The 26,471-nt window shown below is 50.1% G+C and overlaps 1 protein-coding gene across 4 annotated transcripts in view; it reads right to left on the bottom strand.

Moving 5' to 3' along the window:
• TGFA (transforming growth factor alpha) overlaps window positions 1–26,471 on the bottom strand; it is a 130,982-nt gene that overhangs the window by 21,499 nt on the left and 83,012 nt on the right. For 2 of the 4 annotated variants that reach the window (XR_013441743.1, XM_078056430.1), the window contains exons 3-5: window positions 23,438–23,558; window positions 12,266–12,415; window positions 9,471–9,580 (exon numbers count right to left, since the gene is read on the bottom strand). Coding sequence is in view for 2 of the 4 variants with exons in the window: in XM_078056430.1 (XP_077912556.1) it covers window positions 9,471–9,580; window positions 12,266–12,415; window positions 23,438–23,558 (381 nt within the window). In the remaining 2 variants the exon portion in view is untranslated. Of the gene's footprint in view, window positions 1–3,847; window positions 7,614–9,470; window positions 9,581–12,265; window positions 12,416–23,437; window positions 23,559–26,471 lie in introns of those variants that run through there. The other 2 variants (XM_078056431.1, XR_013441744.1) reach the window with 2 other exon arrangements.

Here is a 26,471-nt window from a genome sequence, read left to right as displayed (position 1 = left end):
GGTGAGGGCCCAGCCCTGGGGTGTGAATCCTGTGCAGCAGGGAGGGAGTGGGGGTGAAACACCTCAGCTCTCCCCTGGGGCCACGCAGTGGCCATACCAGAAGCCACGGGGTGAGAGGGCCCTGGGCAGGCTGTCCACAGGGGTACAGGGTGGACCATGGATCTGAGAGGGCAAGTCACCAGCACACCTAGGCACTTAGGGATAGAGAGAGCCAGGAAAGGCCCTCTCCTGAGAGTCATTTGGGCTGTGGTCCCTCAATGGGGACCCTCCTAAGGATGGTAAAGCCACAGGCTTGAATGCCAGCAGGTGGGAGGGAAGGGGTTGGGCAGGGCCTGAGATGCCTCCTCCATTACCAGGAAGGCCTGGGAGGCCACAAGACCCATAGCAGGACAAGGGCAGGACAGAGGCTCAAGTCTGGGCTCACAGACTATTCCAGAAGGGGGCTGTGGGAAGGCTTGGAATGCTGGTAGCTCATGGTGGTTAGAGTGCTGGAGGTGGACTGGACCCCAGAGGCTTTCCAGCACATGGTCGAGTCCACCAGGGGACCCTCTGTGCCCTGGAGGTCACCCAGCTGCTGCTCGATGGCTTTGGTGGTAGGGAGTCCCCTAGCCCAGGGGGCGGCTCTGGCTATGGAAAAGATCCTCTATTGAGCAGAAATCCACATTTTTGCCTCTGGCTCTACTCCTTGAGGCCACACTGCACAACATTCTCTGTCCAAGGACAGTTTCCTCACTCCTCTGGGTCATTTGCCACTTCTAAAGGTCGCAAACCAGGAGCATGACCCTCTGCTTGTGGCCCCATTTGCCACTGGCTCTCTGGAAATATTTCTCATGACACATCCCTCTCCCCATGCCTTCTTCTACCTTGAACTGAAGGTCAGCAGAGGATCAGAGAGGGGAGCCTCCCTTGAACCGGACAATATATTAGGGGCATTTCGGATAGCACTAGGTTTTTTTTATTCCAAAAATCAGGCTGAGCAAGTGGGAATTTGTAAACTTTATCTCAACAGCTCCCTCAGCTAGAGAGGCAGGAGCTAGACAGATGGGCACTGGGGGCTCAGTAACACCCCAGGGGAGCACAGCCAGCAAGCAGCAGGCCTGCAACCAACCCGGTCTTCGCCCCCGGGCCTCCTTCCACCACAGGGGTCCAGAACCCTTGCACTCTGGCTCACTCTGCTGCGGGATCTCCTTAGGGACCAAAGGCAGGTGGGAGAGTCACGCCGCTTCTGTTCTGACGGGCCAGGGTTTAAATGACCCTGGCTCCTCCCGGCACAGCTCTTAGGGGAGGTCACATTCCAGACCTGAGGATTCCCTTTCTGGAACATGCACGGCAGCCCAGTTCCAGGTAGTGGAGCTGTTCCTTCGACCCGCTCTCAGTTGCACTCCCCTGACGGCCCGGGAGGGGCTCCCCGGCAGGACCGGGGCTTGCCCCGGGGGGCTTCATGGCACAGGGCAGCCCCTGGTCCTACAGTACTTGAGCAGCGGCGCGCCAGGGCCTGAAGCTTCCACTGGACTAAATGTCCCTGGGAAGAGGCTTTTTTTTTTTTTTGCTTTTTCTTTCTCTCTCCTGTTTCCCTTTCGGCGTAAGTGTCACCATGTTTTTTATTCCCAGTTGCAAAACTTGGTTCCTGAAAAGCCATCGCCCACTTGTGCGTGACCTCAAGGGCTAGTCACATGGTACTCCTTACGGGCTCCTGTTCTCAGAGTTTTCTCACTTCTCTGCCCTAGATGATCCCACCTGAAAGGAAGTCCAGGATGCCCTGCTTCCCTAGGGGCTACCACCTGCTGGATCATGGGACACGGAAGCATGGACAGGGGTGGAGAGATGGCCTGGGTGGGGACCAGGCACTCACAGCCCCGGACACGAGACCTCTCCTGTGCCGTCTTCTCCCTGGGCTGTGGTGTGTTTAGAAGGCAGTAGGGATTGGATTAGAATCTCCAGGAGAGATTTTAAACAGATGCCCCAGCGCCACCCCGACAGATTCTACAGTTTGATTGATCTGGGGTGGGAGACACTAGCTTCATGGAAAAAGCATTGCTAGCCCCAGGCTGTGTGCCCACGAATACGTCACTGTCTATTTTTGAAGGCAAAAGGCTGGCACAGAAACCTCAGGGCCTGCCGAAGCAGCAAGTGCAGAGAGCAAATGTGGAAGAGGGGGTTTCAGAAGATGGAGGAGGGAATGCTGGTGCTGGAATTCCTGGGGGCTGCTGGGCAAAGAGCTCGGAGTTGGCAGGGGGCAAGGTGAGGTCACAGACACCCCAAAATGGGGCGAGGCAGGAGGCAGGGACACAGGGACCAGGCAGAACGGGGGTCTGAAGTTTGGGCCAACAGCATCCAAAAAGACTAGCCCTGTCAGTCCAGATCATGGATTCAAGCTGGCAACTGCAAGTAGCCTGGATAAATGAGGGAAGATTGACTCAAAGTTCATCGGCGCTTTTTCCTGGGGAGAGTGCTGCCTGCAACACGCCGGACAGTCCAGGGCAGCTGGCTAGAACCAGGGGCGGCCACCCGATACCGGCTCTGGCAGAGGGGGGCCCGGCAGGAAGGCTTGGAAATCAGGGAGAAGGAGCAGGACAAGAAGAACATCCCATGGGTTAGAAACAAGGCCTGGAGAGGTCCCTGGAGATGGAACAGGGTCAAGGGGAGGGAGGGAACACGGAGTATGGGCAGCAGGTCTCTCCCTCCTTCTCCCAAGAGGTGGATAAAGGCTCTGTTGAGGGACAGGTACCAGGCCAGCACAGTTGGGACAGGAGTTGCCCAGGTTTTCATCTTCCTGCAGGTCAAGGAGATCCTAAGCCCTCTGGGGCCTGGACAACAGGGTCTCTGGGCTCGCCCTTGCTCCCGAAGCTGAGCATCCCCTGGGACCAAGATCTCACGCCGTTCCGCCACTGTTTTGCTCCCTGCCGCATGAGCTCCTCCTAGGTCACCCGCATGAGGTCCGCACATGGGTTAGAAGAGCAGGGGGTTTAACAAGTGCAGTGAGGCTTGTAAGAACTGGGCTGATAGTTGTAGAAAGTTCATTACAGTGAGAAACTGGGCAGTGGGGAACAGGGTGGGTGACTGAGGGTGGTGGGGGTCAGGGGTGGATGGGCCTGTTTTTTCCTTCAACTAGGCTAAGCAGAGAAATTCCAAATAAATGCAGGCCTTAAGTCATGACCATACGTTCTGATGGCCATTAACTCTGAACACCTAAGGGGTAAACTGCGTTGTTTCATTTCCTCCGCAAAGCCTCTATAAAGCTTTTCCTAAAAACTGTGGCCCCACACTAACTTGCCCTTCGCTGAGTCCTAGAGGACAGTGGTTTTCAAACTTGAGCATGTATTAGAAGCACCTAGAAAGTGGAGGGGGGCGTGGGACACCTCTGGAATTAAACAGGTCTGGGGGCGGGGCTTGACAATTTGCATTCCTGAGAAGGTCCCAGGTGACGCTGACGCCGCTGGTCTGGGGAGCACGGCTGGAGAACCACGGCTATTCACACGGGCTCTCTACCTTAACAATTTAGGCTTTCTTTGCAAGTTGTCTGCAATCGGTCCAGAATTAGTTTTTGCATGTTAGTCTCTCAGCCAGATCTCAGTTCCTTCGGGGGCAGGGATTGTGTGTTTTATATTTTCCTCTGCATCATTTAGCATATTGTCAGATACACAGCGGATGAAAGACTAATACACTGGGAACTTCAGAGGATTCGTTTTCCTCAAGCAGAACAGGGATCAACTCTGGTTAATTTTAGGATTCCCACATTTTGCAAAAGAGCATCTAATTTTTCCTCATCATTCACATGTGTGGAGAAAATTCTTAATTTGTTTTTCAGCAACACGCCAATCTCATGAAAGAAAAGCTCCAGTCTTGATTTAGGAAAAAAAAAAAAAGAGTTCATTCCTTCATCCTTCCAAACAAGGTACAGTACAACTGGACAGCAATGCACATGACTGAAAAACACAACTGCATTTTATACTGCTCACTACTCTTTAAATAAGTGTAATTCAGATATTAAGGAAAGGAACTGCTAATCACATTAACACATTACAGAAATCAAAATTAACTTATCACACAAAATAAATTAAAACATTAAATATTAACCTTTTCAGTGCAACATATACAGAAGTCAGAATAACAAATTCTAAAAAAAAAAAAAAGCATCAGGTTTGTTATAATAAAGATAATGAAAAGTTGAATACTTCAGTAAGTTACTACCCTAGGAAGAGGGGCTGCTTTTCGGGACTGTGGGTATGTTCACCACGAGGTCTTTCAGAGAGCCTGGTAAAGTCAGCGGCTGGAGAGGACCGCTCTTAGGTTCCAACATGGATAACAAACGTATGTGTTCGTCTTGTTTCTGTGATGTCCCCTTTGGGGCCGGGCTTTTGAATCCTCCCCCGTCCTTGGCCAAGCAGGTTGGGAGACACCGAAGCCCAGACCCTACTGGGCGCGCGGGGTCTCCTGAGTAGCGCGGGAACCTTGTCGATCCACTTCTGCCAAAATTGCCCAGAGAAGCGACCTGTGGCCCAGGCCCAGTGAGACAACTCGGCCCTGCAAGGTCTTGCTGGAGATGCACCTTCTCCACCTGCAGAGCACAGTTGGCCAGGAAGCTCTAGAACCACACCTCCTCCTGCCTCACCAATGCCCAGGTGGCCGAGTGTCAACCCCACCTCCTCCTTTCTTAGGAAGACAGACTCTGGGACACTGCCCACCTCCTCTGCTGGAACACAATGGCCAAGCTCATATCTTGCTTGATTTCGTGTGTCAGAAGCACCTTCCAGATCAGGGTTGACGGCTATCTTTCCATCTAGAAGCAAAGGTTTCTGGAGAGACGTCACAGCCTGCAGAACAGTGGGAGATCTAGGCTCCAGCAAGTGTCTGCAAGCACCCCCCCTTTTTTTAATGGGGGCTTTTCATTCCTCCTGAGCTAGACATTGGAAGCAGCTCTGCTCCCCGCTCCCAGGTGTGCGGCTGCTGACCAGGAAAAGCCTCAGGAACGAATCCCCAGTCATAATCCTTGGCTTTCTAGAGGCCAAGGAAACACAGGGAACCTGTAAAGATGGATTCGAAGACGCATTTTTAACCTCAAAAGGGGGCATTTTTACAGCTAACTCAAAATGTACCAACACCATGAAATGGCCCAGGAATCCAATGCTTGCTGGCCATCTGATTTTTAAAGAGAAATCACAAAGAAGCAAGGCTCTCCTATCGTGGGCATGGATGAAGGTCCGTCCAGGCCTGCCGTCACCTAGCCTCTGCTTCCAACTCTTTTCGGACCTGCGGGTTTATGGAGAACTGCCTCGGGAGCACTCACAGGAGGCCCACACCTGTTCACTGCACGGTTCACGGAATGATTGCACAGGCACGACGGAAGGGGCGCGGGCGCCTGTAGCGTGAGGACCAGAGCATTCACAGACACTAAAGGTGAAGTCCTGCAGGGGCGCGAGAAGGTTCTCATCCTCCTCACATCTCTGCAAATATGCCTGGAGACCGAACATGGGTCCTACCCTCCATCAGGTGAAGAAAGCCCCACAAAACATTTCACATCGGTTCCTATTCTCTGAAGGCAACCAGACCTCAAGTAGTCTCCAAAAGACTGAGGAAAGATTGTCCTAAAGTAAAAATGTGACCTGAAGTTAAAAACACACTCCCCACTGCCATGGTCTCTCTCGCCAGGCTCTCAGACTTTCAGGAGGCTCCGATGAGAGAGAGGAGTGAAAACGGGGCTCTGCAAACCCGGGTCAGTGGGACCGGTCTCTGAGCAAGATGCTACCAGGGAGCCTCCGCCCGCATCCCGGCTGCTGTAGGATGGACGCAAGAAATGCCAGCTTAAGCCTGGGAGCTGCAGTGATTGCACCGCTAGTGGGGTCAGCCGGCAAGCAGACCCCATTTCTGCCCTCACTGCTTCACTCCATCATTCCATCAAAGTGCCAAAGCTAAGACACGGGTCACACACTTGCCTCAGAATTGTAAGAACTAAGGAGACAATTCATCGAAATGGACATTCGGGGAAGAAGAATTAGGGGAGGACAAAAATAACCTGATAGAAATTTTAAGCCAACTTGACATATTTTAAAGGTCCCTTTCGTGATGGGTGGAGCTTAATAGGTAGAAATCTTTCATTTTTCAAATATTAGTGAATAAAGAGTTCCCTCACATAAGGACTTCACGTATTATTTCACTGTTATTCTGTTTACAGTTTTTAATGAAAATTCCTAGGGATGAGCTCTCTGCTGTTTAGCTGGGGGGAACCAGTGTTTTCCACCGGTAAGCCCGATGGGTCAGAACAGACCCGGATGCCCGTGAAAACAATTTCTCCTTCTTTCAGGGAAAAGCAAGACCCACCCTGATGGAGGTGACTTGTTAGAGTTTTTGTTAATAAAACCAGCATCCTGAATGGAAAAGGGAAAAAAAAAAAAAAATCACCGGGATATTTCTTCTAATGCTAGAAAATAAATAGGAAAGTTCAATTTCTCCTTTTAAAAATAAAGCCACAAATCAACCAAGCAACAACACGGAAAGTAAATGACCAGCCCCCCTTCCATGGATGTGGCCCCAAACACCTGTGGCTCTCTGCTTGTGCTCTATTTCTAAGCATCCGCGCTCGGAGGGAGCACTAGGAGGTTAACCCATTCAATCGTGCAGCACTTAGTCCTGTGTTTGTCCCGTGAGGATGCACGCACAGGCACCCTCTACCTCTCTCTCCAACAAAGCTACCCATCTCTGCTGGACTGCCGAACTTTTCTACTGGACTGTATCTGGGGCATTTCCTCGCTTTGTATCTAAAATGGCAAGGCCCCTGAGCCCCAGTCTTCGCTCTCATCAGCAACTCCTCCTCTGGTTCCATCCCGGCAGCCCTGGGGGGCTCTTCCCAAGCCTTAGCCGTCCCAAAGAGGCCAGACGGTTGTCATCAGTCAGCCAGCTTTTCAGCCAGCATTACATACATCATTCGTGTAGAAGTCTGAAAAGGTTTTATGCATTTTACATTGACTTAAGAGATTAAAAATGAAACCATCATCCATCTCATAAATAATTATCTCCGAGGCTGCCGACGGCTTGGAAAGGTCCTCGGCGTCGTGTGCCTGTGGGAGACATCAGGCTGGTTGAGGGGCTCGTGGACAGAGGACATACGCAGCTCCTCTCACACTTGGCATCTTCATGTAACCAACAGTTACCCTGTGTCCATCTTCTTCTCCAATAAATGGATGAGAAAAAACTCAATGACGGCAATCTCCAGGGTTGGGCAGGATGGATACCACTGTCGGGAGATGGGCCCATGAAAAAGAAACACAGCCCAACCTCCGTGACTGGCAGAAGACAACACCACACACCCCTGGGCTCCGAGGCCGGCAGACGCACACACCTGAGCTAGGTCAACAGGAAGTCCACCCCTTTGCAATTCTTTTTTGACCAGTCTTTAAACCGTGGTCCACTGATTTCTTCTCTAGGTCACACCAAATAACCCCAAGCAGACAGAGTTCTTGACAGAGTTGTGAAGGAAGGCCCACAAAAGACAAAAAAGGCTGCACAGGTGATCGCTGGCAGAGCAGGAAGGTCTGTCGGCTCGTCCTGAAGAAGTCCTTCCTTCCTCAGGCTGCCAGAGTCTACCTGGCCAAACTCCCTCTGGGCTCTTCAGACCACTGGAAGGAAGGAGAAACAAGTTAAGTGCTGCAGGCCAGCCCCCAGTCGTGCTAGGAAAACAACTTGGAGATGCATCAGCCAAGGTCACCAGGTTCTCTTGGGCAGTCAGGCCCAAGTCCAAAATTCCTCTGGTTTCAACCTCAGGGGCAGCAGCTTCTGAAACTGTGCTTCTGGTGCCAAAGGCAAGGCTGATTGAATGTGAAGTGAGTCACGGCAGCAGAGAGTGGGGATGCACCGTGTTGTGAGGAGAGTCAGCCCAGCCTGCGGCCAGTTCCCCTAGAAGGGATGGCTTGGCAGGCAGCTCATGGGCTGGTCCAGGACGCTGGTGGCAGAATGGCTTCCCCTCAGGCCAGCTAAGAATGGACCCATTTGTTTCTCAATGGGTGGGGCTCTGAGGCGTCCCCTGTGGCTCACGGGAGGTGGCAAGGACCTAGCTCCCGGCAGCTCTAGAGTCCAGCGCAGCCTAGACATCTTCCTGTCCTGGTCCCTCCATGGCTCCTCTGGAGGCGGACAGGAGCGGGCTTCAGCCTCAGGGGCCATCTTGGGAGGCTCAAAGCTAATGTCCTCCCAAATGTGGGCAGAGAAGTAACATTAATAAGAAACTTCCTCTACCTTAAATGACTCTCCTGAGGTGCACACAAATGGCACAAAATCTACTATAAATTTTCTTTTAAAGATTTAAACTATTTTCCTATTGGTTCCAAGCAACAATATAAAAACTTCATTAGCTCAGTGGATGGTCCTCTGAGGCAGTGGAAGAGAGAGGTGAGTGGGGCCTTCAGAGGCCCTGGTTCTCATCCTAGTTCCCCTGTGGACTGATGGTTGGACCCAAGTGGACCTTTGGCAGACTCAGTTTACCCGCATCACTCACAAATCCTCCTCCTCCTAAGGCCATTGTAAGGATTAATGGATTAGCATCCTCAAGAGCTGTGGGCCTCCTAACTGACGAGGACTGCTCCTGCACAATTACTATGGCTCCTGAAGAATAAACTGCTCCTGGGCCTTCAGCGCCTTGTGGGGCTGATTGCCAAGAGGTTTAACGGACACGTTGGAGTTCCAGCTTCCCGCCGCCCTTCCTCCTACCTTCTTCATGCAACTGTGAGCTTCTGGAATGCCAACTATTAACTAGAGGAGGTCCCCCTTGGGGGATGAGCCTGTGGTGACTGTCTCCTGTCCCACTACTTCCTGAAAAGGAACTTCGAATTTATGATGGGCTCTACTGGTCACAAGAGCAGTTCAGAAAAACTTGTTGATGTGTGGCTTTCTAGGGCTTGTCTGGATAAAGGAGCCATTTGCCTCCGTGAGCCCCAAGCTGGTCATGCTCAGGTGAGGACTCCTGAGATGCGGGTTTGGTCCCACTTCTGGATGCCCAGTATTCTTCATGGATGTCAGTGAAAATATTCACAAAACAGTGGTAGGCTTAAAGATCACAGGATCCGAGAGCTAGAGTCCTGCGAGACCTGTGGGCCAAATCCCTCCTTTCACCGATGGGAAAGGGCAGGGGACTTTCTCAAGGGAAAGAGAATGAAAATCGGTTGTGCGTCTACAGTTTGTGATACGCTCTCCTCGGTCCTTTATATCAGTACTCATTCAACTTGCACATCTTTTAAATAAGAAAACGGAGGCTCAGAGAGGCCAACCAACTTGTCAAAGGTCACGCAGACCAGTAAAGATAAAAGCGCTTCCTTCTGAGTAAAACATACCTTAGGATAAACTAAACCTGACTTGGGAGGGTAAACACCCTCTTCCTGCTTCACCCTCTAAGAACATCTGCCCTGCCCTGGAGAAGGCGCTGGTTTCTCCACCCAACTGTGTCTCCCAAGGGAAAGGGGTCCCTCCTCGCCGCGGCCCCTTACCTGTTTCTGAGTGGCAGCACGCGGTCCTTCCCTTCAGCAGGGCACTGGGCTTCTCGTGCCGGCAGACCAGAGCCTGGCACCACTCACAGTGTTTTCGGACCTGGCAGCAGCTGTGGACAGAGAACACGGGCTGGGCAGGAGCCTGCGGCGGGGGTGCTCGGCTGGGGCAGCGGCCGCCGAAGAGCCTGGCGCAGCTCTGGGCTCTAGGGCAGCCTTCCTGTGGAGGCCTCCGGAGGGCCGGCCACACACAGCAGGGGGCTGAGCGCCTTGTAGGGCGGTGGCTTTTGGGGCAGATGCTGGCCAGCAACAAAAGCACCTGCTGGCCCCTCAGGGACCGGCTCTGTGAGCACAGCTCTGCTCCCGGCTTGCGGGGCAACCTGGCCGCCTCCCCGGCTGCTTTCTCCACAACACAGCAGGTGGGGGGCTCAGAACGGCTGTCAGGGTTGGGACAAAGCAGCCACTGCCGGCTGGCAGGGCTGTGGGGGCTTGGGGAGGGCAAGCAGCCCTCAGGTCTTGCCAGCAGCAAAGCAAGGAACGTGGATGGGCTGAATGGACCGTGGGAAGAATGAGAGAACGAGTCACGAATCGCCACGGCTTTGAATCTTTCCGTGGACTACCATTCTCCAGCTCTGGCAAACCCAACCTCTTGGGGAACCCGTGTCACCCGGAGCCCTGGAGCACCAGGGTTACGAGTGCTCCTGCCTCCCTCTGTGGGCGGGAATGAACAGCGTGCGGAGTTCGCATGAAAAAAGAACCAGGGAACCCAAAAGAAGGGCAGAGAAGAAAGCACTAAGGAAGACACTGATTACGTAGATACTTAGAGCTGTCTCCCATGGGATACCACGGAGGACTTTGTTTCTACTCAGTCTAACCCTGACACGTGCCTAATCCACGCATCCACACACGGGGGCTGGGCAGGGTGTCCCAGTGGACACAGGCCCAGACACAAATGAGAAAACAAGCCTGTTGCTGTGCTGCCCCCTTGGTGCCTGGTGGCATCTCATGATCCCTACCCTAGCCCCTCTCTTGGCACTGTCCTGGGAAGGCTACGAGGGCCCCCGAATCTTTGGGCAGCAGAGCTGAGAAGGAGCCTGAGACCTTCCTGCATAACATACTTCTGTCATGCGGGGCCAGAGCGGTCTGATTCCAGATCCATCATCAGAGATTACTCTTTTGCAGTCGGCTAGCAGTGGGCTTATTGCAGTCGCTTCCTAGCAAGGAGCATTCCAGTGCAGTGAGACCAAGGCCTCCAGGACCCTCTGGCATGGGATAAGCTGGTCCCAACCAACTCTGTAACTCAGGAGGGCCCCATGCACAGGCAACCAGCAGCCTGGTTAGGGTAAGGGCTTAGTCTCTGGCTCAGGGATTCTGGACTTGGTCTCTAGCAAGGATGGGCTGGGAAAAGACAGAAGGGAGGTGGGACCGGCTGCCTTCCTGGGAAAGAGAGAGGCCATCCAGGCATCCTAGACTGTCCCTGTCTCCAGAGAATCTGGCAAAATTTGCTTTTAAATCCCTCTGGAGAAGCTCAGAGGGGCATGCAGTTCTTGTTCCTGAGGCTCTGGGACCCTCCTGGCCACAGAAAGAGAGGACTACAGACATCATGTGTGAGCACACACAGCTAGACAGCCATGAGAACTGCCCTCACGTGTGGCAGAGCCTGGGCTATTTTCCAGCCCGAGCCAGGACTGCTTGTCCACTCTATCTTTTCCAAGACAGGTGGGAGAGGGACACATACTGCTTGAAGAGGAAGGAAAGGCCGGCTCAGTTCAACCTCCTCCCGCACCACATAATGCTGACGTGGGCCACAAGGACTGAAGCTAGGGCCGCCGTGAGCAGGGCGGGGCTCTACGGGGCATCCATTTGCTGCCAGAACCAGAGGCGTGGATGTTGCCCCAACAGCAACAAACCAATAAACAAAACAGGACAGAGACTCATAATTACCTGTCCAAACTCCACACAACCTCAGAGGGCTACAGTCTGGCTTCCTTCATTAACACATAGCTGCCTCCTCCGGCCTTTGCCGGGATGGCCCATCCACTACCATCTCTATCATGAGTTAATCTACACTGAGCCGACTGGGAGCCTTTAGCTCTTCTGTGAATTCCTTATGCATAGCCAATTAGGTATAAATTCTCAGAGGCCTTGCTCTGTGAATTAGATGTCTCTAGATATTTCCAGGGACTACATCTGGCCAGATGCTGTGAACACAGCACTAGGGAGTCTCCCTCCGTGGAGCAGTCCAGATATGGGCAAGCAAATAAGTCCAAGAAAAGGGTCTCTGTTGGTCTAGGGCTCAAGAAAGCTTTCTGGAACATGCAAGATGAGTTTTGGAAGATGCAGGAGGGGGAGAGAAGTGGAAAAAGGGGAAGGGCTGCCATCAGCCTGTCCAAATGGTAACCGAGACGTCTGATGTGGCTTTGGGATTTGCAAAGTGCCTTCGGCAGAAAGGAAGCACCTCTGCCACTTGCCAAAGGAAGCTGGGAGCCATTTCTAGCTCTCTGGAACGCCTGCACGTCCCCATCATAACTCTGAAGGCTCCAACCCCAGCGGCGGAGAGAGAGCACGCACCTTTGCTTCTCCACTGGCTTCCAGCCGTGCACAGACCCACTGCTGGGGACCCTCCCAGGATGCGTGCCCTTGACACAGCGTGGCCGTTACCGAAGGTCCTCTCGGCTTCGCTGACACCAATCAGACACCACAGCAATAAGCCACGCCGAGGGGGCCCTGTCATCTGGGCATGCTGCAGACGGCCCAGTGAGCGGGACCTGACGTTAGGGGTGGCGGCAAATACTTACTGTATCAGCACACACGCGATGATGAGGACAGCCAGGGCCACGATGGAGACCACCACCAGGGCGGTGATGGCCTGCTTCTTCTGGCTGGCGGCCACCACGGCCAGGAGGTCGGCATGCTCACAGCGTGCGCCCACGTACCCAGAATGGCAGCTGCGGAAGAGGAAGGTCAGCATGCTCTTCTGGCAGAGCTCTCGTTCCCCTAACCCCCCACTCCCCCCAGAGAAGGCTGGACCAGAGGGAAAAGCCCCTAGGAAAAGCCCCAAGGGGCCCCTCCAGCCTTCGCGATTGGAGGTAAAGGTGTCTGCAAACTCGCTCCTACTTCCCCGCCAGGGCACCTCTTGCTTGGAGAATGTGGGACCACTGATCAGCCTGTTCATGTGAGGAAGCACTTCACTGTTATTGCTACTATGTCAGATGCTGGGGATAAAGAAGGCAGCAAGTGTGTTTAGGACACCAAGTTCATTTTGGCAGTTCATAAAAACCCAGGTTATTTTTAAACTAAGTGCATATATTCAGAATTTGATGATAAGAGAAAGAAAACACACTAAACCAGACCCGGGCTGTGGTTTGCTTTATCGTTTTCATCAAATTTAATTAGCCCTGTGAGCATTTACTGGGGCAGGGGGGGGCAGCGCACAGGTTTGTACTGAAGTCGGGGCCAGGGCCACCATCTGGTAAATGCAGGACCTGGGAAGCAACCAACCTGCTTCTCATTTCCAACAGCACCTGGCCTCATTCCACTGGAGGATCAGCAAGGGCATGCAAGAGGTCATGCCCTTGAACATGCCCTGTGGCCTGTAAGGGTCACTACCTATACCAATGTGATATTAATGGTATTACTAATATCCAAAGGCTCTTTCACTTTAGTAACAGTCTCCTCCTGTATGCGGAAGGCTGATGCTGCTCAGCAACCCCCCCCCCCCGGCCCCAATCCTGGGGCCACCCAAGTGGTTCTTGTAGGATGTTCCTCAGGACTGGTTCCAGCCATAAGGAAGGGATGGTTATTTTCTGCTGCAGGCATTTTCCCCCCTCCAAGCATATGAGTCTGCTCAACAGAAGATACTTCGCTTATGCACAGGTCCCATTGTCCAGATGACTTTGTTATTGTAAAGAAAATGTTTGATCACCACTGTCTTCTCAGGTGGGGAAGCTTCCTTTCCACAGGGACTTCCCCAAGAGCAGCCCTGCACCAAACATCACACACTGGATTTAAAGTTTTTGTTTTTTTCCCAAAACATGGCAATGATAGCTAAACTTTTTTTTTTTTTTTTTTAGGAGTCTTTTGATGAAATAGCCAGTCTGTCACCTTCACGTTTAGATTAAAAGGCCTTTGAAGAACAAGGAGAAAGAAAAGGGGATTAAGGGTCCTGGTTGCCTGCTATTTGTGGTTCCCTTAAACCTCTGCTCCTGGGCTTTCAGACCCCAGATGCCAGAGGGAGACTTGGGGCCACAGGATAAACACGGTGTATTTTTCTGGAGCATAGGTTTTGCTCAATGTTAACAAAAATTTAATCATCTTAATGTTCAAGGAACAGGTACAGTATGGTTTAAGATTTATGCCAAACAGGAGATGTTGCAAAAATTGCTGCTTAAGGCTTCACCCTGGATAGCAGAGCATACGAGCTTGTCTTTAGCACTGCGTAATGGAGGCCTTTCACTGGGGCTCTTTATCCCAGAGCCCACTTGTTATATACGTTACTTAAAGGTATTTTTCAATTTGCACTCAGGCCCTTGCTTTTCTGCTATGGGTTACTGTACATTTGACATATGTTTTGCCTTTTAATTCTTGCACAGAAAAGTCAAGTCATTTGCCTGTGCCACCCTGCTAGGGAAGAGAGAGAAATTCACACTCAGGTCTGCTCAGCCCAGAGTCTGGGTTCTTGCATAGCCCAGTGTCCGTGCTGCTTCCTCCTCAGACAGCGCAGTGAGGGTCTGTGTGTCCATTTGTGAAGAGTCCAGGCTGCAAAAGGGTAAGCGTTCCCATTTCTGAAACGTTCCTACTCGGACCTCCAGGCCCTGGGAGAGAAAGGTTCTAACGCCTCCCTAACCACTTGGTTCTGTGAACCTTATGGATTAACCCATTAACACTGGGGACTCCAAGAAATCCCACTTAAAAAAAGAGTGGCATCCAAGTGCTAATTATAACACATACCCTTTATTGCCAAATTCCTATATGAATCAATCTCTTTTGTTCCCAACAATCACAAACGCATGTGAGGTCAGGGCTGCTACTTACCTTCTTTATAGATGAGGAAATGGGGGCCAGGGGGCTTCTGGGTTTAAAAACTAACCATCTCAACCAGGAAGGCTACCTTTCTACGGTAATGCAGACTGGTGTGGAAGACACTCTGGGGTAGTGATTTCATGGCAAGCTCACAAAACTCACTGCAGGAAGAAAGATGGACTGCTCACTGCCCCGTAAAGAGGTGTCCTTGCGGTGGGTGTGCCAAGTTGCCAAAGTTCCCCTTAAACAGTGCCATCTTAACTCACTAAGAAAGCTAACCCTCTGGGCTGGGTCACCTTCTGCTGACTTTCCATATTCTTCCTTCCAGAGGAACATTCCCCGTTTGTGTGCTGGGCCCTTCACAACCAGCCTGGCCTCAAAACTGCCCCTGGCAGGGGTCCTAGCCCCTTGGGAAAGTCTTCATGTCAACATGAATATCTCTGTCACCCAGTGTCACAGCTGTAAATACCCACATCTCAGTCTCCCTGAATTAGGGAGCCCAACGTGCTTGTGAACACAAGCTTGCCCAGCGAGGCACACGGTTGCTGCCTAATAGACGAGACTCCAGGTCATGGCTTAGGTGAGCTCTGAGAATAGTGGATCTTTGCCCCAAGCAGCCAACTGCAGCTGGGAGGCAGAATACCAGATCCTTGGGCTTTACCCAAGGTCAAAATCTCTCTGAAAATGGGTGTTTTGAAGAAAAGGCCAAAAGGAATTCTGATGAAGCCAAAGTTGAGAGCCACCATGAAGGTTTTACTAGTGACATGCACTTTGGCTGCCCACTGGAATTGCCTGGGGAGCTTGAATAAATCCTGAGGTCCAGGCCACACCCTAGACCAGCTACATGAATATTTCTGGGAGTAAGGTCTGTCATGAGTGTTTTTAAAGCTCCCAGACGATTCCACCTGGCAGCCACAGTTGAGAGCCACAATTTAGACTTTTTGGCCCTGGGGTAGAGGGAGGTCCTTTCTCTTCCCAGATCATTTGTAATAGTGGGGATGCTTCCCAGTTGCTTTTTTATGAGGTGGGGAAAAAGAAAAGGTTTGGTGACATAGCTTTTCTTTAAAAAAAAACAAAAACAAAACAAAAAACAAAAAAAAAACTTCCCAAGCTTCTACTGATATTAGACTTCATTATGCCGATTATATTAGGTACAAATCACATAAGGAGGGGAAGAGTCACCTCACCTGGTTGTAAATGAATCAGGCTTGACTCAGCTGCTGTCCTTCCCTTTACCTCAGGTAGGCCCTGGTTCCCACCTGACTGCATAGTGGAATCACCTGGGAAGATGTGGCAAGTGCCAGGGCCAAGGTCACACCCCCAGAGATGCTCATCCAATTGGACTGGGCACCCAGGTGATTCTCATGTGCATCCAGGCCTGAGAACCACTGAGGTAGAACCATTGTTTAAGTACACAGACTCAAGAACCAGCAATGTAAAACCTCCACTTCCCTTTCTCATTCCTTCTCTCCCTCCCTCCCTCCCTCCCTCCCTCCCTCCCGGCATTTCCTCAGGGTGGTGGCTATAAAATGGGCCCCCCATATCAGGCGCAGGAGAAACAGGAGATGTTACAACCCTGTTTCAGAAAGGAATCTGAACAGAATCGGAGTTGTTTTATCACAAGGGGGAATGGAAAATGTGTTAAGATTGAACGTTTTCGTACATCATTTGACCAATTTCATCTGTCTGCAGTGGGTTTTACCAAACACAAAGATCCTGGAATGCTGTTTTGTCTTCACAATTCTGAAATAAGGCTCTGGAGTCCCATTCAGGCTACTTCTCCCAAATAAAAACCAAAAAGAAAGAAGCGCACCAGGAAGAAAGAGCATAGCACAGAAGGGAAAAGGAGGCTGGCCAAGCCGCAAGAGGAGCTGGAAATAAAGGCACTGTGCTCCAGCCAGCTGGGTCCCCGAGGCCCTTCCATTTTTGTTACTCTGTCAAGATTGCTCTGGTGCTTTTCATAGGCGCAAACTGTGGCTGTAGGCCTCTCCTTTTGAACAAGAAGGATGAAATTATCCACACTGTGCCTTTCTCACCCCTCTGCCAAGGGCTTGCAAACCTTCCAGTCCCACAGACTTGCTCCATTTTCTCCGCAAGTCCCTGTTTCACCTGGTTCACGGGGCCCTTTTCCAATTTTCAAGAAATAGGATAATGCATATAGGGCTATGCCCTTAAACATTTTTTTCTTAAAAAACTTCAACTGGAAAAGGAAATTTTCTAAGCAAATTGGAAAGTACATAAATTATAATAAAGCAGAAAGGAGAAAAAAAAGCTCACACTGTTGCCAACCCCACCTCCCCAAATGGCAAACGGACATGTTTCTCTTTAAACTATTTCTATCTAGTTTTTAACTTTTTTTTTTTTTTACAATTTTGCATCAATATATCATCTCACATCTCTTCACCATGTTACTTATGTCATTGCATTTAAAATGTCGTACAGTAATATATGTACGCAGCTTGCTTCACCAAACCTTTACCATTTAGGCTGTATCCAATTTTGATATCATAAATACTGTCAGGTGGTTACCTTAATGTACACAGCTTTGTTTGCATTTGAGATTATTTCCTCAGGATAGGGTCCCACAAGAGGGCACGACATGGTACAGACTTTAGAGCCAAACTGTCATGGGTTCAAATCTCATTCCTTGCTTCATGCCTGTGTGACCCTCAGCAAATTACTTAACCTCTCTGTGCCACTGAGTCTGCATCTTTAAAATGATAATAAAACTTACTTCACAGAGTTGTTATGAGAACTGCCGTTAATATCTTAGTGTCTGACCCAAGCGCTGTGTGTTAAAAATGTAAATAAAAGGATGGGAGCATTTTTAAGGCTCTTAAGAGACGTTGTCTTTATAAACAATGATGTATTCTCTGGCAGGAGGCCAGTCCTCTTTTAGCCAAGTCTTTTGGCACATGTCCCAAGATACGGTCTTCACTATGAGGGTCAAGGACTGAATTAAGGACCCAGGACCATGGTTTTAGAAATATATTTACACAAACCTGCCTTTAACATAGAGAAATTCCACAGGGCTCTGGTAGGAATGGGGAAACTGAGCACAAGGACACCTGTACTGGGCTTACCCACTGTTGGCCTCTTAAGAAGTGGATTCGCCAAGGGGCGCCTGGGTGGCTCAGTTGGTTAAGCGACTGCCTTCGGCTCAGGTCATGATCCTGGAGTCCCGGGATCAAGTCCCGCATCGGACTCCCTGCTCAGCAGGGAGTCTGCTTCTCCCTCTGACCCTCCCCCCTCTCGTGCTCTCTCTCAAATAAATAAAATCTTTAAAAAAAAAAAAAAAAAAAAGAAGTGGATTCGCCAAGTCCTATAACCTCTCCGCTTTGAGGGCTGAGGAGGAGGGGGTTGGATGGGGTATGGGCTTCTTCTCTGCAGCTCTGATCCCGGGGGCCTCATAGACAGCCATGGGTTTGGTGGTCTACCTGACTTCCACTGCTCCTTTCGGCAGGACCTTACAACATCCTCCAGGAGTGGCGACGGTCACAGTGTCTGGTAACTGAGCCCTCCTGCTCTGCGGGAAATTGGGCCTGAATGTTCTCCAGTGCTATCTAATAGAACTGTTATGATGATGGAAACAGTCTATATCCGTGCTGTCCCGTACAGTAGCCACTAGCCACCTGGAGCTGCTGAGTATTTGACTGTGGCAGGTGAGGCCTGGAAACTAATTTCAATGAAGTGATTTAATTTAAATAGTCCTGTGTGTCTAGTGGCTCTCATCTTGGACAGCAACAGCTTTGCATGCATTATGGTCACTGGGCCCTCATAACAATGCTGTGAAATATTAATATCCCCACTTACGGAGCTAAGCCACTTGTATGAGAGACTCAAGTCTGTCTGACCTCCAAATCCATTCATTGCTGGGTTATCCTGCCTGGTGTGTGACCCTCAGGGTCTGCTTCTGGTGTGGGTAGAGAGAATGAGGACATGCACTTTCTCCAGACATATGGTTGGAATAATGTCATAACTAATTTTTTTAAGTAAGCTCTAGGGATGTCTGGGTGGCTTAGTCGGTTAAGCGTCTGCCTTCGGCTCAGGTCATGATCCCAGGGTCCTAGGACAGAGCCCCGCATCGGGCTCCCTGCTCAGTGGGGAGCCTGCTTCTCCCTCTGCCTGCCGCTCCCCCTGCTTGTGCTCACTCTCTGACAAATAAATTTAAAAAATTTTAAGAAAAAAATAAAATAAGCTCTATGCCCAACGTAGGGCTTGAACTCATGACCCTGAGATCAGGAGTTGCATGCTCTACCAAGTCAGCCCGGCACCCCAATGTCGTAACTTAACCCCTACACCCCACCATCTGCCTGCTGTTGGGGTGCCAGATCTACAGAAAGTGGCTTGAGCCCCAAACTGCTCCCTATCTTGATCTCTTGGGGGTACATCCCTAGTCACATAGCAGCCTGCTGGTGGACTGATGACAGGCTCTTCTCTTTAGATGTTTGACTCTGCTCAGATCCCACTAGAATGTACTGTGGCCAGGGCCATGTGAAATGTTTTCCTTGGCTCAGCAATTTGTTTTCACACTTTGCTGTGGGAAAGTTAAGTCAGGGAGCTCAGTCAATGAAGAGCATTTCGGACAGGTGAGAAACTTCACACTGGTTGTCACTGGCTGAGGACTGGAACTCTTAAAATATGTCACCTGGGTGTCTTCCTTCAACTGTTTCCCTTTGTTTGAAGGCTTCTGCAGGCAGCGGACCAACAGTGGGCTGAATCTGCCTCAGGGGAAAATGGTGTGCAAGTCCTAACCTTGCATTTCTATGGCTTTACTGTCTTTGGAAAGCCTTTTCCCATTTGTTTCCTGATGTAGTTGGGTTCTAGCAGGGATTTATTAAAGGAAGACACAAAATACCATCTAGGGTTCAACTGAAATATAAATGTTTAAGGTTTTGTTCACTATCTTTGGCTATTTCTGACTAGTTATTTGTTTTAACTTTTTTTAGCTCATATTTTAGTGTGAGATGTCATTTTAGATTCTCCAGAAACCTAGAGACTGTTGTTTTTATAAAAAACAAAGCTTAAGAGTGACAGTATTTTAGAAAGAGCTCCCTCTTTTTAGACTATCATCTTGGGTCACTGTGGGTTTTCTTTATAAGGCCATGACATATATGGCCTTACCTCAAGGTATGTTGGTTTTATTGACCAGAATATGTGTCAGCAACCCAAAGCTGGGGCGGTTCATGCGAGTGAGAACAGAATGTTCTGCTTTCTCTGCACGGACTCAGAGTTTCTGGTCTAGTGGGAATTAATTAATTACCACATTCTTCTAGGTACTGTAATTTCAAAGGGTATAAGGTGTGGTCCTGTCCTCACCAAGCTTACGAGCTCACACGGCAGAAGTGAGCAAAGTGGGCTGGTGTGAGGCGAGCAGAAGAGGCAACAGGATGGTCAGGGGCTGACATCCGCTTCAGTGTTGGGGAGCAGTGGGGAGAGGCGGAAAGGGGAACCAGAGAGGGCAAGCCCTGGTCTGGGGATGATGGGGCAGGTGCACCTATATTCTAGCCAAACGGCACATTTGGGAGTTCAGGCCTGATCTGATGCCGCCATTTGTCTGTTTATTCGATAGGGCTGGGCATCCACATGGAGAATAAAATGTGACTTCTAAAATGCTGACAACTAATTAAAACTACCAAAGAACGATGCAGATCATCATGTACTGCCACATAAAACACATCTGTGGGCTGAATACAACTCCCCTGGGCTGCCAAGATCCAGTGGGGAAACTGAGATAAAGCGATGGTAATGGCTTGCGTGGCTGTGCATCCCTACAAATGGTCAGCTTTTCCAAACCGCAAGGATGGCCCAGCTGTTTCTGGAAGATCCTGCACTCAGCCCACGGAGAGGACTTTAAGAGTCTGTGGTCAGGGCAAAGAGCTTGGGAATGACCTTGATGTTTCTCTTTACAGGTTTCTCTTTACATGGGGAAGATGCCAACACCTTTCTTGGAAACAGAAGAGCTTAGTGACTTGAGATGTTAAAAAGTAAAATTCAACTGAGTAAATTCAAGATCAAATTGGCTTTATTCAGTGATTTCTGAATCAGGCTGCATCCCATCTAGCAAGTAGAAAGGAGTTCCAAGGAGTTGTACAAGATGGGAGACTTGTATAAGCAGAAGGGGGCAGGGACAGGGAAAGAGTAGACGATCTCATCTTTCTTTGGGGGACAGAAGGGGTCTATCAGGCAAACTACTTCATTAGAGCTGACCAGGGAAATTCCAGACTGATTGGCTAAGCACATTTCTGGGGCAGGCTGAAACTGCAATTGGGTTAGGTATTACGTTTTGGTTTGGTGATATGGGCTTAGCACAAGTGACTCTATTTTGGACCTGTTGTCTCTTTTTTAACAGAGGTGAACTTTTTAGAGCTGAGACAGAGTGCCCTCCGGGGCAGTAGCTGAGAACATGGGTTTGGGGGTTTGAATCGATCAGACTGAATCCTAAGTTCTGCCATTTACTAGCTCTGGGACTCTGGGCAAATCGCTTCTGTGAGCCGGCTCAGTTTTCTCATTTATACAACAAGAACAAGAATTCCCACTTGAGAAGGGAGTTGTGGGGACTCCATGAGTCACTATATATATAGAGTGCTGGGAGCCAGGCCTGGCCCATGGCTAGAGCTTTTATTGAAAGCTTATTATTAATAGCAATATTTATAATGTGAATGGGGGGAGAGACAGTCAATCATCCTGATCATCAAAATGCAATGGTGTGTAAGTGTGATGGACAATTAGCTCCCTGAGCCAAGAGCAGGGCTTGGAATCCAGAGTGAACAGAACAAGAAACCACCTGCCCCCTGCTTTCAGAAGGCTTCCTCCAGCTGATTGGGGGTGGGGTGGGTCTTAGCCACAGATGAGGTTATTGCTTTGGCTCATCTGTTGATCCAGGCTTGAGGTTGTTGGCTCTCACAAAATTTATACCAGCCCTTGATCTGGTGGGGAAGGCATCGGAGGAAGAAAAACTAAGCTGAAATTTGGTCAGAACTTGGCAAAGACTTGGCTTCTTTCTCCAAAGACGATCCTCCCAACCCATAGCTGGGTGCACTGGGCACTGCTGGAGGGGTGAATGCCTTCTGCCTGCCACACTGGGAGGCTTTCTGATATCTGGGCCAGAGGCAAAACTTCCTTTCTGGGCTAGTGTTTTCCACAATGACTGGGCTACTAACAAAACAATCCCATCAGTCCCCCAGGGGTCCCATGTATATTTTAATAAAAATGACAATCATGAAGAATGACTGATGATCATCATCACTGTGGCTTGTATTTACGGGGTAGGGAGGGCTCAAGCTCTGCAGACACGACCTGGGGCCTCACACAGTCCTATCAGGAGGAAGGTAGCCAGCTCGCTTCATCAGATGAGGCTTGAAGCCACCCAAGGGGCCTGCCCACACTCACACAGCTGCACCTCCGAAAGAGGAAAGCCCTGCCCACCGCTTTTTCTGCGCAAGCTCTCCCGAGTCACAATAGCTCTTGGGCTAATGCATCGGACACCCTTAGCATCATGGTTAAGCACTCAGCTTCAGGAGCTAGACCGTCGACGTTTGACTGCAAGCTCTGCTCTGCGACCTAGGCACGAGCTCTCTGTGCCTAACTCGTGGGGTCATGAGGAGGATTACATGAGTTAGCACACAGATCACGCCTGGAATGGTGTCTGGCGTGAAGCAAAAAAAGTTCAATAAATGCTAGCTTTTGTTAACATTTTAGTATCACTTACTGGTACTATTAAGTTGGACCATATGGAATTGCTACCTTTCCGCCAGTCGTGACCTATAGAAATGGCAACTTCATACAGATGGGTGGTTTTTAATGGGGGCAGAGGGCGGACTTTGTTTCCTCCCACCCATCAGGGGACATCTGGCAATCTGGAGACATTTTGATGGTCACCACGGTAAGGTGGTGGGACTCCTGGGCACCTACTGGGTGGAGGCCAGGGCTGCCGCTAACATCCCTCAGTGCACAGCAAAGGATTACCCAGCCCCGGATGTCAATAGTGCCACGGTTCAGTATGGGGCCACCTAAGAGTATTCTACTATGGACAGATTCATTTTCTTAAAACATCCCTTCCCCAAACCAACGTGGCTCCCACTGCCTAGAGAATAAAGGCTCACTTCCAATAGGCTCTGGCCTCCCATTTGTCTCCAATCTTGTCTCCTCCTGCTGTAGCCACAACAGGTATCCTGTAACAGCAGGTCCCCCGACACTCCAGGCCTGGAATAACCTCTCTCTTCTCCCCACTAGGCAAACCCTAACACCTGCTCTGGGGAGCTTTCCTTAAGTGCCTTTCTTCCCCAGCCTGGCTGACCATGGCAATCCCCAGTGGCTCTTAACTAATGTGACTCCTGGGTCCCATTCCTGGAGATGATGATTCAATGGGTTGGGGTGGGGCTCGGCTATACTTTAAGATGCAGCCCCAGGGGGCTCGTGCTCGGCCTGGCGTGGAAACCTCTGTGCATTGGCACACATCTTGATTTCCAAGCTGTTCTTCGTTCTGATACGGCTTATGTACACTAACCGTTTGCACTCACTTCCAGCTTATTTTATTAGCTGTGCTATAAAGATGCTGGAGGGCAGAGACCTTTTTGGAGACACTGCTACTCAGAGGGATCCAACCCAACACCTTGCCCTCAAGAAATTCTAACGAGTGAATTAAACTTGAATCCAGGACTCTTCAGGCTTTGCAATAACCCAGGAGCGACCCAAGGTGCTTGTGAAAAATGCAGACCCCCAGGCTCCAACCCTCAGGGGTTCTGCCTCAGTGACTTTGGGCTGGGGCCCTGGAATCTGGATTTTTCACCAGCTGGGTGTGAAGCAGCAGTCCCTCAGCCTGCTGCTCTGATCCTCCATGTCCAGCTTCCGGGGTCTCAGGCGTGTCTCGTGGAGGTAAATGTTCTTGTAATTGGTTGCTGGGATGCCCCCAGCCCCAGAATCTCAGGACACAAGGGAACACTTACACGCATGCTGGCTTGTCTTCCTGCACCAAAAACCTGCAGGTTCCATGGAAGCAGAACTGACTGTGGGAATCTGGGCAGTCATTAAAATGGGACACCACAGCTGCGGCCACAGGCGGGTCTGCTGGAGAGAGAGAAGACATTTGGCTCAGACCCATGGCTTAGCAAGACACACCCGCAGGCCCTCACCAATCAAGGAGCAGGGGCGCCCTCTTGGCTGGGATTTCTAGTCCCTCCCTGCCTGTCGTCCTCAGAGCTCCCTCACTTTCTAATGGCCAGTCCAGGACCAGAGACACCTACATCACGCACTTCCCAGCAGGGCTGTATTATGTACTTACCAAGGTTGAAAACAAAACAATCTCTCCAAAAGATTCAGTGTAATTCAGAGATACCAGGGCAATTTTAGCTACCAGAGCATTTAAAGCCTATTCCCCACGCGACCTGATTTTACTTTTGCAAAGCGACAGTGATCATTCTTTTAAGAGAGCCTTCACAAAACTGTTTTTTTAAAAAAGATTTTATTTATTTTTTGACAGAGAGAGATAGCCAGAGAGGGAACACAAGCAGGCAGAGTGGGAGAGGGAGAAGCAGGCTTCCCGTGGAGCAGGGAGCCCAATGCGGGGCTCCATCCCAGAACCCTGGGATCATGACCTGAGCCGAAGGCAGATGCTTAATGACTGAGCCACCCAGGCGCCCCTATAAAACTCTGTTTTAAAGGCAAGAAACCAGAAAGTAGTTACAGAGGTGTACTAAATGACCATTAAATTGATGCTGAGGAAGAACAGTTAATGACACAGACAGATGCTCATGATACATTATTGTAAGTGAAACTGGTACATTTCCCATTTGGCCTATAACGTATAATTCTACTGAAATAAAAAGAAATTTAGATACAAAGAAGTCTGGGAAAGCTATACATAAAAATGGTAGCAAGAGGCTCTCTTGGATCACTCCTAATCCCACCATGAAGATGACTGAAAGCCCGGAGGTCCACCTGGGAGCAGCACCCACAGTACCGGGAAAGCTGGGAGCTGGCAGGAAGGGCGGCAGAGTCTGGGAAAGAGACAGGTCCCACTCACAGCCCTGGCTCCCGTCACTCACAAGAGCCTGGGGTGTTACCAAACCTTTCCGGGTTTTCCTTCCTTGGCTTTCAGACGGGAATAAAAACAACCACCAGGAGCACCCTACGGAACAACACATGAACAGACCCGCTGACCAGCCCATAGGGCATCACTTTGGATTTATTTTAATGGACTCCAGTAGCCTTGTTTTGTCCAAGTAACACTCGAGACCCAGTAGATAGCTATTTCAAGATGGCATGATAGATGCAGCTTCCATGCTTTTTCAAAAGGTCCTCTTATGCTTGTGTTTTGGGGAGTGGTCTTTCCTACTTTTTTTTTTTTTGAAAAAGTATGTTCTTAGAGCTCTTGCTCTTGGAGAAAAGGCAGACCATTTCTTATTGTGGGGTTTTAGACTACCACTAAATATTAAACTCACATTGCCATCTCTCCATTCATGAATTGCTTCTAGAAGTGTCATCTTTGGAAATCTCATAATTCCAGTGGAAAAACTGGAGGCTGAAAATTCAACAGATTTCCTGGTGCAGAAGGTGAGAGACTGCTTAGTGGCCATGAGCACGGGCTTAAGATGCAGAAACACAGGGGTCAGTCTGAATCCTGCCTCTGCCACCACTTGAGCCCCTCTAGCCTGCCTCTGCCTCCATGAGATGGGGAGTCCACCTGCCTCCTGGCTGGCTCTGAGGGCTGACCGAGGCAAAAGTTGTTCAGTACTGGACTCCGCACACGCTCTGGTACGTATCACTCGGCTGTTAGTTCTTCCATCACTGATAATACCAAGATGCTAATGAATCTCCACGTGTGGTCAGACCATTACAGTATATGATCTCTCCCTCCCACCATAAATTCAGTGTAGTGTAACAAAAAATCCAAGTGTCCTTATAGATTTCCCCCCCGTGAGGACAGGCAGAGGCGCCCAAAGCCAGGTGGAGATGCCGGCCCGCGGCTGCTGGCCAGCCTCGCCTCTGCTGTGGCAGCTCCCTGTCCAGCAGCGGCCTCCGGGACATGTGGTCCAACTGCCTCAGCTGGTAACAGCGAGCCGGCGAGTCCGAGGCCCGGGTAGTTGAGGAATGGGCTTGCTCACTTACAGACCGTGGATACCGGGATGTTGAGGCTGGAAGGGTCTGCCGCGGTTCACCTAACTGGCTTCTCTGTGCTCATTAAACTTGTTGAAGAGCAAATACAAAGAGATGAGGGGCTGGAGACCAGTGGATCTAATTTGATTTAGACCCTGAAAAAGGCTTTTGATAAGCTCCACAAAAGGCCCTTTAGACGACTACCTCCAAGCAGCTAGTGGGAGTCCCTTGGCAGGGTTCAGAGTTGGGCTCCTCAGATGTCTGTGGACCAGCAGCTTTAAGCCCCCTGGAGCTCACCAGAGAGCCCAGTTCACAGGCCCTGCCCTTGGACCTACTGAATTAGGATCTTTGGGATGGTGCCCAAGAATCTCTGTGACAAGCTTTCTAGGTGATTTTTTTTTTTTTTCCCTAAAAGTCAGGTTTATTGAGCTAGAATTGATGTAGCATACCCGGGCCCTCCAGGTGATTCTGATGTGCATTGATGTGGAGACCCAGGCTTGTATTATACACGAGACACACTGTTCAGAGACAAAAGACCTCTTAGGAAAGCAAAACAACAGGGGTCTTGAAAGGGACCCTTTTTGGAGCTGGTCACCTGCCAGCTCTTCAAAACCCAAGTGGCACTAAGGCCTGCAATCTGCTGACATTCTTTGTGGTCAAGTGTCAGGTCACTAGATATGCACTAGAAGAACAACTCGGGATCTGTCCTTTGGGAACGCTACTCTCCAAAACGGATTGGTAAGGAGTAGATTCAATGCCATGTTCTCAGTTAGCCTGTATTTATGGATATTTTGCCTCATCTCATAAATGACTCAAGGAGTCTTTATAAAAATAGGTCTCGTCAAAAAGGGGATGCAAATGGGAAAGATGGGAAAGACGTGAGAG

The sequence above is a fragment of the Halichoerus grypus genome, chromosome 10, assembly GCF_964656455.1.
Source record: "Halichoerus grypus chromosome 10, mHalGry1.hap1.1, whole genome shotgun sequence".
NCBI lineage: Eukaryota > Metazoa > Chordata > Mammalia > Carnivora > Phocidae > Halichoerus > Halichoerus grypus.
The sequence above is the reverse complement of the archived record's forward strand: the minus strand, read 5'-3'. Positions and strand labels throughout refer to the sequence as shown.